Source organism: Phasianus colchicus, chromosome 1, assembly GCF_987193195.1.
Source record: "Phasianus colchicus chromosome 1, bPhaCol1.hap1.1, whole genome shotgun sequence".
In the NCBI taxonomy this organism is placed as follows: domain Eukaryota; kingdom Metazoa; phylum Chordata; class Aves; order Galliformes; family Phasianidae; genus Phasianus; species Phasianus colchicus.
In genome coordinates this window covers 167,360,909-167,376,042 of record NC_143436.1, presented here as the reverse complement: position 1 = coordinate 167,376,042, position 15,134 = coordinate 167,360,909, and the positions used below count along the sequence as shown (strand labels likewise).

At 42.4% G+C, this 15,134-nt stretch overlaps 1 protein-coding gene across 3 annotated transcripts in view; it reads left to right on the top strand.

The window, feature by feature from the left end:
* Positions 1–493: 493 nt before the first annotated feature.
* Positions 494–15,134, top strand: part of VWA8 (von Willebrand factor A domain containing 8) — a 181,048-nt gene continuing 166,407 nt past the window's right edge. The window contains exons 1-2 of one of the 3 annotated variants that reach the window (XR_016461609.1): positions 494–671; positions 10,768–10,845. Coding sequence is in view for 1 of the 3 variants with exons in the window: in XM_031615838.2 (XP_031471698.2) it covers positions 527–671; positions 10,768–10,845 (223 nt within the window). In the remaining 2 variants the exon portion in view is untranslated. Of the gene's footprint in view, positions 672–10,767; positions 10,846–15,134 lie in introns of those variants that run through there. The other 2 variants (XM_031615838.2, XM_090131297.1) reach the window with 2 other exon arrangements.

Here is a 15,134-nt window from a genome sequence, read left to right as displayed (position 1 = left end):
AAATATGAGGAGAGGCTGAGTGAGCCAGGGCCGATTGGCCGGAGAAGAGGAGGTTCAGGGGGGTCTCATCAGTGCCCATAAATGTCTGAAGGGAAGGCGCCTAGAGGCTGCAGCCAGGCTCTGTCAGTGATGCCCGGTGCCAGGACCTGAAGCCATGGGCACAAACTGGAGCACAGGAGGTTCCCTCCGAACACCAGGAGCCCTTCTGTGCTGTGCAGTGACGGAGCACTGGCACAGGCTGCACAGAGGCTGTGGAGTCTCCTCCTTGAGGATCTCCCAGAGCTGCCTGGACGTGGCCCTGGGCACCCTGCTCTGGGTGTCCTTGCTGGGGCAGAGGGACCCAGAGGTCCTGCCAGCCTCAGCCGTGCTGAGAGGAGAGGAAGGACGACGATCGCGGAGCTCCCATCCGCTCAGCTCCCGCAGGCTCTGCCCGCCCCGGCCGCCGCCCGGCCCGGCTGCAGTTTCCGGTGGGACTTTGTACGGCGGCGCTTCCCTTCCCCGCCTCGGCCCGGCGCTGCCCGCGGCCATGCAGTCGCGGGTTCTGTGCCTGGGCGGCGGGGCCGGGGCTCCGGCTGCGCGCAGGGTCCGCCTGCTCCTGCGGCAGGTGCTGGCCGGCGGAGCGGCCGCGGCTCGGCCCGGCCGCCTGGAGGTGCGGGCGCTGCACGGCTCAGGTAACCACCCCGCCGACACACGTCCCCGGCTCCCCTCGGCCTTCTCCCCGTGCCGGGCGCGGTGCCGCGGGGCTCCTCCCCGCAGTGCTCGGCCCCGCAGTGCTCGGCCCCGAGCAGCACGGAGGCTGCCGGTAGCCGCTTGGGCCCACGGCTGTCCCGGCTGTGGTATGGGCCCTGCTTGCTCTTACGTTACTGGGTGCCGTGTGAGATGAAGGGCAGAGTCTTGGCTCGGTGTTCCCTTCCAAAACGTCTCACGCACAGAGACTCAACCCCTGCCAGTGGGCATCGCTCTGCTCAGCCAAGTTAGTTCTTACACAGCCGCCGTTTCTGTGCTGTGTGCCTGGCGTCGGGGCTGCCGAGGCAGGTGGTTCAATAAGGGATTCCCATCAGCGGCGGCAGTGAGCGTGGAGCTGACCTTGAGCAGTGTGTGTGTGCTGGGAAGATGACCCGGGCTGCCCCAGAGTGTCCTCTGATGCCCCTTGGGCCTGAACGGAGCAGAAGTGCTGCTCAGAAGTGGTGACATGTGCCCGTGGTAGCTGGCACTTCTCGGGATGAAAGCCAGAAGCATCAAACTGCTAAATATAGTCTACAACGAGCGGCTGTGAATTAAGGAAACAGAATACTGCCAAAGGATTCTGGTGAGGGGTGCTTTCCTAACGCCCCTTTAGTGCCATTTACCTCCATTTCTCTTGTTCGACTTTGTGACTGCACGTCTGATACATGCATTTGCTTCCTTCACGAGGAGCCTTTGAAGAATAGGTAACCGTGAAATCCTTGAAAGAATCCTTGTAAGAATCCTTGTATATGAAGTATTTAACTTTAAAAAAATCCTGGAAGAAAGCTGTGGTTATTTATTTTTAAAAACAGGAGTAAAAAGGAACAGTGTAGCAGTTTGTGAAACAAGTGCCTGATGATGATAGGTCAGTTAGGATGACTGACTTCATGAACAAGGAGAAGTTCGGTGAAATGGAAGGGCATCAAAAGCAGAATTACTGAAAGTACTTCCTAAAATTCAGTGTTTTGGGATGTAACTGGATGTGAGCTTGCTGTATATGTGTATGAATAATAAAAGTATTCCCAGTCACATTTAATAGTGGTAGTAGTTCTGGTAGGAAGATTTAAATCTCTTGCTTCGAAACTGCAGACAATCTCATAGCTGTTAGAGACAGGAAAATGGATGATATCAGGGTTATTTGCTCTCTCAGGTGCTGATGCTATTTATTCTTCATTTTCTGTTTTTGTTTTGTTTTGTTTTTAAATCTTATTTTAAATATGCTTGCCTGTCATCTTGCAGGCCCTGCTGCTCCTCTGGGGCTACTGAGATCTGAAGAGGTGATCTGAACTTATGTATGCAGTATGGATTTCTGTTATTTCTGTGGGGCTGCACTAATAGAAAGCCTTGATGTTGCATGTCTCTTTGCTACTGAAAAGGAAAGTATTTCTGTAAGGGCTGGAAGCTGTTAACAGTCAGGCAAAGAGCAAATTGTAGAATACACAGTAATTTGGATCTGACATCCCTGCCAGATCTGATTTACTCTCTGTGATGGTAGTTTTTAAGCATAAGGGAGGAACTGTTGTCTGTTTTGTCCTTTTTTTATGTGAAAGAGTAATGCTCAGCAATTTTAACTCTGTCTTTATAAAGCAGATTAGTCTTGCTAGTGCACAGAAGGCCACAGAAGAACTGCTGGAACTATTCAGTGGTAAAGTTTGAGAGAAATCTGGAAGACAATGTTCTTGCTGTTGTTGGTTGCATCCTTAATTGTATTTATGGACTTTGTGATGGCTGCAGTTATTCCAGTGATCTAATTTACTGCAAGGCCTTATGCTTGTTGCATCAGCACAGCTGAGAAGGCAGAAAAAGTAGATGGGAACTTTTAAAGCCAATTATCTCTGGAAGTGTATGGAGTTATACCCGAGTTATGTAAAACTATTCTAGCATTTAAGAAAAGAAGGTGACAAAAAACCCGATGCCTTTTATTAGACTCACTGATACAGCTGGAAGAAGGGGATGAGCTGCCAGGCAGATAAGCTTCTGAGTATTTGTGGTCTTCAGTAGGGTTTCACAGTTGCTCCCATGGGTAAATGTCAGTAAATAGCTTCCAAGTTTTTATGTTTGGCAGTTGTTCAAAATTTAAGTTTTCCTGTTTAGCAACTGTTATAGTCAAGGCACCTGTTGATGAGTTTTGCAAGCCTTGAACATTGTAATTGATAAGGCTGAAGTCAAACCTGCTCAACAAGCTCAGAATGGTTGCATGGAAAATATCACAGTGAATTTTGAAGGCTGTTTCATCTGTTTTATTATCTTCTCAGTATCTAAGAACTCTTCAAAACAACTCAGTATTTATTTTAAGTCATAGTTTCTTTTTAATTGAAACACATTATTGACATTTTACTAACGCACTTGATATCTGAGCTCAGTTTAGATTAGTTTGATAGCCTGGCTTTTCTGAACTGAGCAAATTGTACTTTAAGAATCTTCATACAGTTTTAAAATACTGTGAGCTGGTGTTCAGAGAGCTAGTAGAAGCTTCTCACTCCTGGGCCCTCACACTAGTGGGGGATTTCAAGCATCCAGACATCTGCTGGGAGGGCAGTCTGGTATTTGCATGAGTTCTTAGTAATTTCTAGACAGTGCTGGTAACAGTTTTGCAGTATAAATGCCAGAGAGCCTGGCCAAGGGTAACGTTTTGTCTGCTGCTCACAAGTAGAGAAGAACTGACTGATTTGCTTTTAGATGGTAGCCTGTATCTCTATGGCCATAAAATGATTGAGCTCAGAAGCTGGAGGAAGGCTGGGAAGGTGAGCAGCAGAATTCAGATTCTAGGCTTGGAGAGCGCAGACTTCTGCTTTTTCAGGAGACTGGCTGAAATCCCTTGGATAACAGCCAAATGCCCAGGAGAAGGGGACCATTTTTAAAGAAAACTTAAAGGCAGCTCATGATCCCGTGGTGTAGGATATATCCCAAATAGGAAACACTTATTTGGTGTTTCAGTAAGAGGCCTGTTTGGTCAAGCGGAAAACCTCACAATGAACTAAAACACGAAAAAGGAGCATACAGAAATGAAATAAGGACAGGCAACAGAAAAGAACTGTAGGAAGTACTATTTGCTATGTAGGGATGAAATCACTGTGCTCTGTAAACTGCAGGTCTTAAGTCCAGAAAGGCCTTAAACTTGAATTTTGGGTCCAGAGAAACCTCCAAAAGTTCAAGGAGTAGTGTGAAGTTCTGCCAGTTCTACTTCAGTTTTACTGTGTTATAGCACTACAGGCTGGGAAGGGATTGGCTGAGGAGCAGCTTTGCTGAAAAGATTGAAGGGTTGTGGTGGATGTGCGGTTGAATGTGAGCCAACATTGCCCTCATAGCAGAAAGCAAACTACAGGCTTGGCTAGATCAGGAGGAGCAAGGGAAGGTTCATCTCTAGAATGCTCTACTGGGGTTCCACCTGTGTCCAGTTGTGGCTTCCCTTTCTGGGGCAATGCTAAGAAACTGAAGTCTGCTTGAGGGCTATCAAAATTGTGAGGGATCTAGATGGTGAGTAGAAGTTGAGTGAGCTAGGTTTGGTAATCTTGCAAGGAAGGGAGAGGAGAAGAGAGGAGGAATCTACATGCAACTTGCAGTTATAGTTACAAAGATGAAGTCTAACTACCTAATTGTGGCAAATAATACAGCAAGAGGCAGTGCTCACAAATTGAGGCTTGTAAGGTTCAAGCTGAGCAACAGAACAAACCTTTTCACTAGTAGAGTAGTGCAGCAGGGCAAGAGGCTAAGTGGAGAGATTGTGGAATCTCCATCCTTGGGGGTTTCTGAGACAGAGACAGGGCCTTGGATGATGTGATTTAGCCTCGGTTATAAGCTGAAGTTGACCAGGAAGCTGGAGAAGATTATATTCAGAATGCCTTCCAGCCAGTATTTCAGAGATTGGTAATTGATTTTAGCATTTGGTTTAGCATTTTTTTGAGCAAGTTACTAAGATACATTCTGAAATTTGTTTTTTAGGTGTATGCGAGAGCATTATAGCATTAGGCATTTTAAAAACAGGATAATGTATTCACAGAAATTGAGGAAAAAGAATTTGAAAGCTTAATTTCTGTTTCATAAAGAAAAAAGTTGGCCCTTCGAGGATGAGGGCCAGCACCATTCAGCGCACCCGCGTGCTCAGGTGCTGGATAAATATCAGTTGAAAGCTTTTCCCTTTTCCTTTTCTTTTTCCTTTTCTCCTTCATAATGTGTTGAAATTAAAACCTGGAAATACGCAGTTGAATATAATTTAGAAATCAAACTGTTTTATTCTAACAGATGTGATCTAATCCCACAAAAATTAATGTTAGTGGAGCTTAGCACCTTCACGGTTTTAATGTGCTTTTGCTGTTTTTGGCTTTTGAGTCCAGATGGATGGTCTGCATACAAGTGAATGTGTAATACGTTAAGACTGCTGTTGGACTGTGGTAATCTCACATATGTTCAGGACTAACGAGGCCAAAAGGCAATCGTCTTAGCTGCCTAAAAACTCAGCATTCCTCAAGCTTCGTTGTAACATCTTGTAAAAACCTTGATAACAGAAAGGTTTTCCCAAGAGGTTGGAACTGTTGTGTGCAGAATTCTTATCCAAAGTCTAAATACATGTATACAACTATGTAGGGTGTTCTCATTTGCTGTGAGTTTCTTTATTTAATATATTAATACATTTCCCCTGTACTCAGCTCTGGTGAGAATGCACCTGAAGTACTGTGTCCAGTTTTAGGCCCCTCACTGCAAGAAAGACATTGAGGCCCTGGAGTGGGTTCAGAGAAGGGTGACAAACCTGGTGAGGGGTCTGGAGCACAGGCCTTATGAGGAGTGGCTGAAGGAGCTGGGATTGTTCAGTCTGGAGAACAGGAGACTCAGAGGAGACCTTATTGCTCTCTACAACTACCTGAAGTGAGCTGGGGATCAGCCTCTTCTCTCATGTAACTGGTGATAGAACTAGAGGGAATGGCTTCAAACTGTGCCAGGGGAGATTTAGGCTGGACATTAGGGAATACTACTTCTCTGAAAGAGTGGTCAGGCACTGGAATGGGCTGCCCAGGGAGGTGGTGGAGTCACTGACCCTGGAGTGTTCAAGGAATGTTTGGATTTTGTGTTGAGGGACATGGTTTAGTGATGGGTGGATGGTTGGACTGGATGATCTTGTAGGTCTTTTCCAACCTTCTGTGATTCTGTGATTTGAAAGGACTATTTATTATTTTCCTTCTTATTATTACATAGTAATTGAGATGTAGTCGGTCTCTCTTCAAATATGGCCAGTGTTGCTGTAAATAATTTCAATTAAACAGCAATATCTTTTTCTTCTCACCATATAGAAAAAGACAGTATGAGTAGAGAATGTTCTTTGTCTTGGGAGGAGAGGAGAAGAGGGATAGTTGATACTAATTGAAGCTAGTGTTATCATTTAAGTGTTTTTTTGATGAGAACAGTGGCCTTGGAAGCCAAAAGGGCCAACCGTTCCCTGAAGTGCAGCAGGTCCAGCGTTGCCATAGTGTGAGGGTAGGGATTGTCTGTTCTGCTCTGTGCTGTGCGGCATCACCAGCAGCACTGGGTGCAGGTCTGGGTGCCAAAACATAAGAAGGACATAAAACCGTTAGTGTCCGAAGGAGGGCAACAAGTGTAATGAAGGATCTACAACGCAGGACATATGAAGAGATGTGGATGTTCTTGGTTTATTCAGTCTGGAGGAGGCTGAAGGGAGGCCTGATGACAGCTGCAGCTCCTCACAGGGAGCAGAGGGGCAGAGCTGAGCTTTGCTCTCTGTGACTGCAACAGGGCCTGGGGGAACGGCATGGAGCTGTGTCAGGGGAGGGTCAGGTTGGGCTTTAAGGAAAGGTTCTTTACTAGAGGGTGGTGGGCATGGAACAGCCTGCCCAGGGCAGTGGGCACAGCACCAAGCTGTTGGCGTTCAAGGAGCATCTGGGCAATGCTCTCAGATAAAGAATTTTGGGTGAAGCCAAGAGTTGGACTCAATGATCTTTTTGTATCCTTTCCAATATGGGATGTTCAGTGATTTTGTGATTCTGCTTTTCTGTGCCTGGCTGCAGTCAGTAGGAGGAGCCAGGGAGGGTAAAAAGCACAGGGCATTCATCAGTGGTGCTCTACCAAAGTGCTTGGCCAGCCTCCAGCTGCATGGCAGGGCTTGGAGCAAGAGCTGCTACCCTTCCCTTCAGAAGTCCTCAGTAGACTGTGGAAGACATAGGCCTGCTCACCTGAAGAAGTCTTTTTTATGGGAAAAAGCAGATGTGTATATTATTATCTACAGTGTGGCTCTGAATAAGAGAATACATTGTATTCATAGCATTGTAGTTACTGACTAGCTGGATATGCATTTTAACTCCTGTCTCACAGCAAGTCAGATCTGTCCAAGCACTATGTTCTAGGAAGAGTTCACTGCATGTATTGAGGCTGTTTTCATAACTCTTTTTCAGAGAGTCTCTTGCAGTTCCTATTATTGGGTCACTGTATTTATATGCCCTGAATTTCTGACCCATATCGCATAGGGCTTTACTTGTTGCCTCTGTATATTGACCAGTCCTTGAATGGGATGTCCCACTTACCTTTAGATTCTGGCTTATTTGGCAACTGCTTTATGTTAGCAGGCATAGCTCTTTGTACATCAGATTGTATCCCACTGTTTTCCCTGAAGACCATGATAGCTAAGATTGCTATTTTCCTTGTGAGAGATAAGAAACCAGGGCACATCTCCACCTCTTCACCTCTGTAGCTTTTGTGCATGGTAGTACAGCAGTAGCTTGTGAACTGAAGTATTTATAGGGTATTCTATAATTTGCAATGGAGAAAAATTTTTTGGGATGCATGTTCTCAAATGACAAGCCCAGCTGATTTAACACCACATTTCTACCAGGCAGGCTGTTGTCAGTTCCTTGCCAGCTGGTGTAATGTTGGAGAGAGCCTATCTGGGCTGACAACTCTGCTCAAAGAGTTTGGAAATGCAGTGGAAATGGCATAACCAAACATGAGATTTTAAATGAATGTAGGAGAAACAAATTATACAAGAAAATATAGCCCAGGTGGAAGTGTGTGATAAGATTAGTGTACTAATCCCTCTTGTGCTCGTTTAGCTAGGAAAACAGACAGTGCTGTTTTGGTTTGATATTGCTTGTACTTCTATTAAACATGGCTAATATTTTTGCTTTGTGGACAGATGGGAGGTTGAGGCAGTGTTTGTCTCCAGGCAGCAACAAAACCTAAAAGACAAATGCATTTAGCTTGTGTTAGGGATTTGGTGTGCTTAGCTCTCTCCACTGCTTTCATATAGTTCCCTCCTACCTTACTTTGCAGGGCCCATTTATGGCTGGAATACTTGTTGAATTTTTGGAAATGGTAAGATCAGGTGTTAGCATCTTAGGGTTTGAAGTAAATTCTGCCAGAAGAGATGCATTCTCTGTTTTTTACCTAGAGCAAATTAACTTACTTTTTAGGTATTTATTTATTTATTAATTCTTAATTTTAGATTCTCGAAAATCAACTGAGGTTTTCAGTGCCAACAAAACAGGTAATTAAAGCATTCTTATGTAGGTGATATCATCATTCCAACGTGCTAAAGAAGTCTGACACCTTGTTGTTTCAGCATCTGGCATCTTGTCCCTACTGTGTTTTGGAAGACTGTATATGCATGGAAGAATATTTGCAACTTGAACTGAGGTGATTTCAGCTAGAAGCTAATTAGTCATGTACTCCTGTCTCTTTGCATGTTGGCTGAGGAACGGTGAGAAAAAAAAAAACACCCTGGCAGTGGTTTCCTAAGGATATATCAGGCAACCTGCTCTTTTTAGAATGTTCAAATTCTTCCTAGCTGAGCTAATGAGAGAGGTGTCAATTTTTGCAGGAAGCAGTGGGCCTGCAGGATGTTTTCATAAACTCGGAGGCATTTTGGTAAACCCTTTAGCTGTTTCCCAGTGAGAAGGAGTGGTTGGAGCTACTGCAGAGGAAAGGGAACAGCAGACAACAGCTGTGCAGTAAAATAGTTTTTCTAGTTTTAATCTTAGAGAAGAGGGCAAAATCCTGGGAGTGTCAAAGCTTGTAGTGTCTTACTTCTGTAAGTGGATTTGTTTTTTATTTGGCAGCTCTTTAAAAATACGTAACTGTTCTCAGAACAGGTACAATACCCCTGTACTGTTGCTGGACTTTTGGAGTGACTGAACACGTCACACTGAAGAGGGCATGTACTCTGATCTGCAGACTGCAAATACCATTTGTCCTGCAGTTCAAGGAGGGCCAGGAAATGTTCTGAAGCCTTGGACTGCTGCTTAATAGTTAGCTTAGCCCCTGCTGTTTTAGACCATTGCACTTCCTGGTTCCTGCATGAGTCTGGAAGAGAAGGATGCTCAGCTCTAGGCAGGGAGAGCTGCTTGGTGACTCTTGGCCTCAGGACCAGGAATGAACCCTTGGCCACCTTCTAAATAGCAGTATTGCTGTTGCCTCTCACTTTCTGGAAAGCCATTTAAGCGCTGTATTGTTGCATAAGAGCAACAATCATCATATGTCATCTGCCAGTATTTTAAGGAAAAATGTTTTGGGGTGATTATTTGTGCTTCAGGAGCAACATGAAGGCCCAAGAGTGGGCATATATATGTGAGGCTGGGAACCCCAGACTCAGGGCATTGTTAAGCATTTCATTTTGAAAGGAAATCATCTGTAATCCTTTCATCATTGCCTCCTGCTTGTTGCTGTAGGTGATTCCTCACTGGCTGCTGTGAATCCAGTTCTAAATGTGTAGCATTTCCTATGGTTCATTTGAATAACGTCGGAATTTGTGAATTCTCAGTGCTATGAGATCTGCAGTTACATCTGGGTGTGCCAGTAACATTGGGGTGCCACACTGGAGTGCAAAATACAAAAGGAGAGCTGCTGTATGTGTGGGAGCCATTTTGATTGCCTTTGTCAATTTGGACAAACTTCCTCTTCAGCATCCCCCTTTCCAATTCCAACATCAACCTTCTGAACTCATTTACTCCTTACGCATCTCCCTGGATGCTGTCAGGCAAACCAATAAAACAGTGTTTGGAGTTGGATCTCGTTCGTGAGCTGCGTCTTTTCTGTGTCTCATTTCTCAAACAAACACAAAATGGTTCTAAAACGTGGCGTCAGTTCATGGAAAGGTGGTGTAATCAGAGTGCTGCACCATGGGGCAGTCATTGTAGTCCTCTCCATCTACGTGCTGTTAGGCAGCGAATGTGATGTGATCTTCAGCAACTATAATGGCAAAAACATCATTTTACTTAGCTTTTAATACTTCTGAACTTCTGTTTGCATGGCCCAGACAGTCATGAGAAAAATTCCCCTTTGAGTTTGTTAGCAGTCTGCAGCTTGTTCTCCTGGCCTCACAGGTTTTGGCTTACCCATTTCCTGGCTCAAGCTAGATTTCAGTTCTGATTTCAGTGAGAAAGTACACAGGGCATGCCCTGCAATTTAACTCAAGCCTGCCAGTGCAGAAGGACAGACAAGACAGGTCCTAGGAATTAACTAGTAAATTACATGGCAGGTGCTTTAGTTTTACTGAAATCCAGAGCAAGAAATGTGCAAGACTTCTCCAACCTTGAAAAGGTGCCAAGTTCTTCAGCTGCAAGCTGGGGAGTGCAGGTAGAGAGCATTGGCATGAGTATAATGTTTTGTATCTCCAAGAGACTCCATTTCATGCTACCTGAAAATGAGAAAGTTGTCATCCCTATAATTGGGAGTGAAGTGGCCCTTCCTCCATGGTCTACCTACAAGTATTTCTTACTGCTGTTTCTGCAGACAAACAAGCTAAGGATTTCATTTGAAGGAACAAGCAATGGTATCTGGAACAGGGTTCCATAGTGAGCTTGACTTCCATAGCTTCCAACAAAGTAAGCTGTGATTATAAAAATAAAAGGAAGAAGTTGAGGAATATTTATTGGATATAAATTCTGCTGATACCTGACCTATTGAAAAGCAGCAGAGCCTGACTGGTAAACTAATAGCTCTCAATTGCCACAGCAGGCCTGTGATGTAAACTTAATATAAATGTATTGTACACGTCAAAAGTATATAGGAACTAAAAGACTTCTTTTCTCTTTTTTTCAGGTGATACCGTCACTATTGGAGATGTGTCTTTTAAACTCAAAACACCGAAGAACCCAGAACTTGTTCCACAGAACTACAGTAAGAATCTGCTTTCCTTGTGAATTGACCTTGAGGTTTTGTTCTAAAAACTTTACTCACTCTAGTTGCTCCACTGATTTTACTGAAATTATTTCAGAAATATGGTTTGAAAAATTATATACACTGGGGAAGGCTGTTTTTATTGAGCTCTTTAAGATACCTCAGGTTCAGCAGATTATATTGGAATCTCCTAACTTTGACAGTAGCTTGTCACTATAATATATGGGAAGGTAAAGGGATTCATGTTTACATATTTTGACTGCTCCATTAATTACTTCTCATAAAGCTTAAATTTTTTGATTGTAGAGCTGTAGCTGTTTATCATTCAATTGCTGTATGTCCTAGGAGTTTTCTACTATGTGGTGGATGTATGAGGTTTTTCTACTGTGCTATTTACTATTTCTAGGTTATCGTATTATTGTTGTAAGCAGACTTTCAAAATTCATCAAGTTAATGAGAGATCAATTGCACAGTGATTAGAAATACTATCAAATACTTAACAAAGTCACTGGCAACTCTGCAGATTAACAGTGTACATATGTATATATGTAATTAATTCACATTACATTTTGGTACCTTATTAAAAATGCCACACATTCATAGCCACCTGTATTTCCTGTATTTCCTCCTTTTTATTGAGGCTACGTGCTTCCCAACTTTTCCTTTTGGATCAGCAAGGAAATCACACTTTGGTTGTGGCATTTCCTAGGGCAGTTCAGGCCAGTTCTTTCCTGTGGATCCAGAATGGTCACTTGCTACTTGTTCAGTGCTTCCACATAGCCATAAAGGCTACTGGATATCCAAAACTTAAAAACAAATAAACAAACAAAGAAAAACAACAACAACAACAAACAAACAAAAATCTGATTTTTCCACACAGATAAAATTTGAGATTAAAACCATGCTGTTCTAAAAGGGTATGTAGTCCTTAGACTATGCTTAGAGGTGGCCATGCATTGAGAACTCCCAGTCACTGTCCTCCCTAGACTTGCAAGGTTCTACAGCTGGAATATGAGTGTAGCCATTCACTTCCAGTGAATTTGCTTTCCATGGCATTTTTGAAGAAGACACCAAGAAAACTGACGATTTATTTGAGTGGGATGAGAGGTTATTTTGAGACTGAAGAGGTCAGAAAGAGAATTGGAGGAACTACAGACCTGCCACCCTGATCTCGGTGGGGACAATCATGGAGCAGATCATCTTGAGTGCAATCACATGGCATGTGCAGTACAGCCAGGAGATCAGGCCCAGCCAGCATGAGTTCATGAAAGGCAGATCCTGCTTAGCCAACCTGATCTCCTTCTACAAGTATCTATTTAGACTTTAGTAAAGCCTTTGACTCTGTCTCCCATACTATTCTCCTGGAGATGCTGGCAGCTCATGGCTTGGACAACTGTCCTCTTACCTGGGTAGAAAACTGTCTGTAGGCTCAGGCCCAGAGAGTGCTGATGAGTGGCTGCTCAGGAAGGTGATGAAGTCACCATCCCTGGAAGCATGTAGATACAGCACAGAGGGACATGGTTTAGTGGGAATGGTGGTCATGGTCTGATGGTTGAACTAGGTGATCTTGGAGGTCTTTTCCAGCCTTAATCTTTCTATGGTTCTTTGGTTCTTTTTGGTTTTCAGAGGTGGTGTCGATAATACGAAGAGTAGACTTGCCACTGTATAGCTGGCAGAATGGTAGATAACTGCTGTGAGAAATGCTCACTAAGTGTGTTACAGGCATACAGTATTGGAAAAGGCAGAAACTGCTGTGTGAAGGTTTATATTGTTGCATTCTTAGGCAATAGTACTTTGGTTTGTCAGGCCTTCCTTATTTTTAGTAACTGTGGGATAGTAGACCTCTGTTACAGTTGCCATATTTAGCTAAGTTTCTTAATCCTCCTCTTTTTTGAAATTCAGCCTTTCTTCTGTGATATAAAACATTTCTGCAACTTCTTTGCATTTAATATAAACGTTAGAGGCACAAAAAACTAACATGTGTTGACCTGTTTGTCCTTCAAGAAACGCAGCAGGAACAGAGAAAGGGAGATTTTGTTTGCTTTCAGCCAGCGATTAGTTTTGAGGTCTGCCAGCAGGTTGGTATGCCAGGCTGATGCTCAGTGTCTGGATTACGGACTGCTTAATTCCCATGCCCCATTAAGCATGACACCTTTCTTCAAGGTGATGGAAGTTACCAAAGCTATCCTATGCCACATGTCAATCCTTGCTGTTACGGGGTAGCCCACTGAGAAAGGATTCCCGTTTCCGAGTGTAACAGCACTTCCCACACCTTGTGAGCTCTCTGGGAATGCAGCCAAACCGTTGAGAAATGCTGCTCTGTGTTATTTCTTTATATAGCTTCTGAAAGGATAGATTTTTGTGTTTCACTATTTCCTATGCTTTCTCATTGGATCATGAGATATGTTAGTTGTCTGTATCCATGACTAACGCAATCGGTTTCACTTATTTAAGTTTCTTGTAGATGGATTTATTTTCTTGTTTTCTGTGCTGTACCAAAAGCATTAGTTTTAACAATGCTTCCATATCTTCCACTTCTCCTTACTGTGGCAGACACTATTACAAGTTTTGGTACATATGCACTTTTCAGCAACATTTATGTTAATTCTGTTGCGACAATAGAATGTCTTTCAGTTCTTTGGATTGAGAAGGAAAGAGAGTATGAAAATGCTCGATAAAATCAAAGAAGAATGTTGTTTTAGTTAGTGATTTTAAAGGAAGAAGAAACTGAAAACTAGTGAAAACAGGTATTAAAGTGGAACTGTACAGAGCTGTGGGGTCTTAGCTAGAATCTTATTCTACAACCAAAAGTAAAATTTATTAGCAATTATTGCATTGCTAATAATTACATATTATTACATCTTATTAGTTGCTTCTCTTTTTGAATGATCATAACTGGCATGCTTGAGATACTGCTGTTCATTAGTATTCATTTATTGAACAGGAGGGTTATTTAGAGTACATGATTTTGCTTGAGAACCTAAATACTAAATTAGTTATAATTAAATAAGGTAGAATATTAATGTGCTTAATAGCAGAAAATCTATCTTTAATACTTGAATACATATTTTTTTGTATAGTCCTAATGTAGGAAAATTTGTTTTAAGTTCTATAGTTATATCACCACGGAGAAAAGGTTATGTTCCCTTATTGAAATTAAGTTGATTATATTGGCTCCACGTCAATTATATCTTTGTTGTGAGGCATTTGTAGAGTACAGACATCACTTACTGAGTGTATTCATTCTTAAGAGAGTTTTTGTTTTGCAGTATGAAAGACTGTGCTGTAAATATTTGGTGTAAAATATATGAACGTAATTGCATGCTTACACTCATCTGTAAACTTAGATGACATATCTTTTAAAATTTTATTATAGGGACAGATAGTGCATTTGAATTGTTCGAGGCTCTCACCTCATTTCTTTTAAGCTAAGACTAGAAATAGTTTGATCTCCCAGTTTAGTAGGAAGTGCTTTTGAAAAGGTCTGGAGTCACTTAGCCATTGTGATGTTTGCAGTGGAGTAAGAGCTAAGAGGAGGGAATTAAAGCAGTGACAGTTCATTTACTAGTACTGCAAATAACAGTTTTCTAGCTTACCATCTGCGTAGGATAGAATGCTTCTATTCTTGTTATTCTGCCAGATAACAACTATGGTAAAATGCACTAATGTTGAAAGTGCATATCTATAATGTACAGAAAATTTTAGGGAAGTTACAACTTATTCTAAATTCTACATTATTATTCTAGGCTTAAAAATAGCCTTAGGAACCGAGAGGAAAAATTGTAACACAATAAAGAATGTAAACGTATTAAGTACCTACAAAATCTTGGCTTTGTCATTTTATATGTAATTAATACCAGGTAACTACATTCTTTCTATTACTACATTAAACTGATCAAATTTGAAGTCTTTCTTTGAATGTCGTTAGGTTTTGCTGAAACACACAGGATATGTGCTGTGGTTTGATTTGATGTTTTGCTTTTTGGCTTATTGCTAGGTACGTTGCAACCTCGCTATGTAGCACTCCATTTTGTGTGCTAACATAACATACTGTTTTGCTGTTGTTGGCAAATGGCTTTTTCTTGGAAGATGATAATTAAAGGTACATGAAATTTGAATTGTTTCAAATTTTTCTAAGTGACAAGTAAAAATGAGTCATACAGAAGGGAATTTTGTTAATGGTGTCTGACACGTTCTAGAAGGCAGGCACTTAGTTTTGCACTGTTTGTTCTTTTATCAGTAAAAACAAAACCTACGTTTTTAAAATCCCACCATGCCTGAAAAGTATG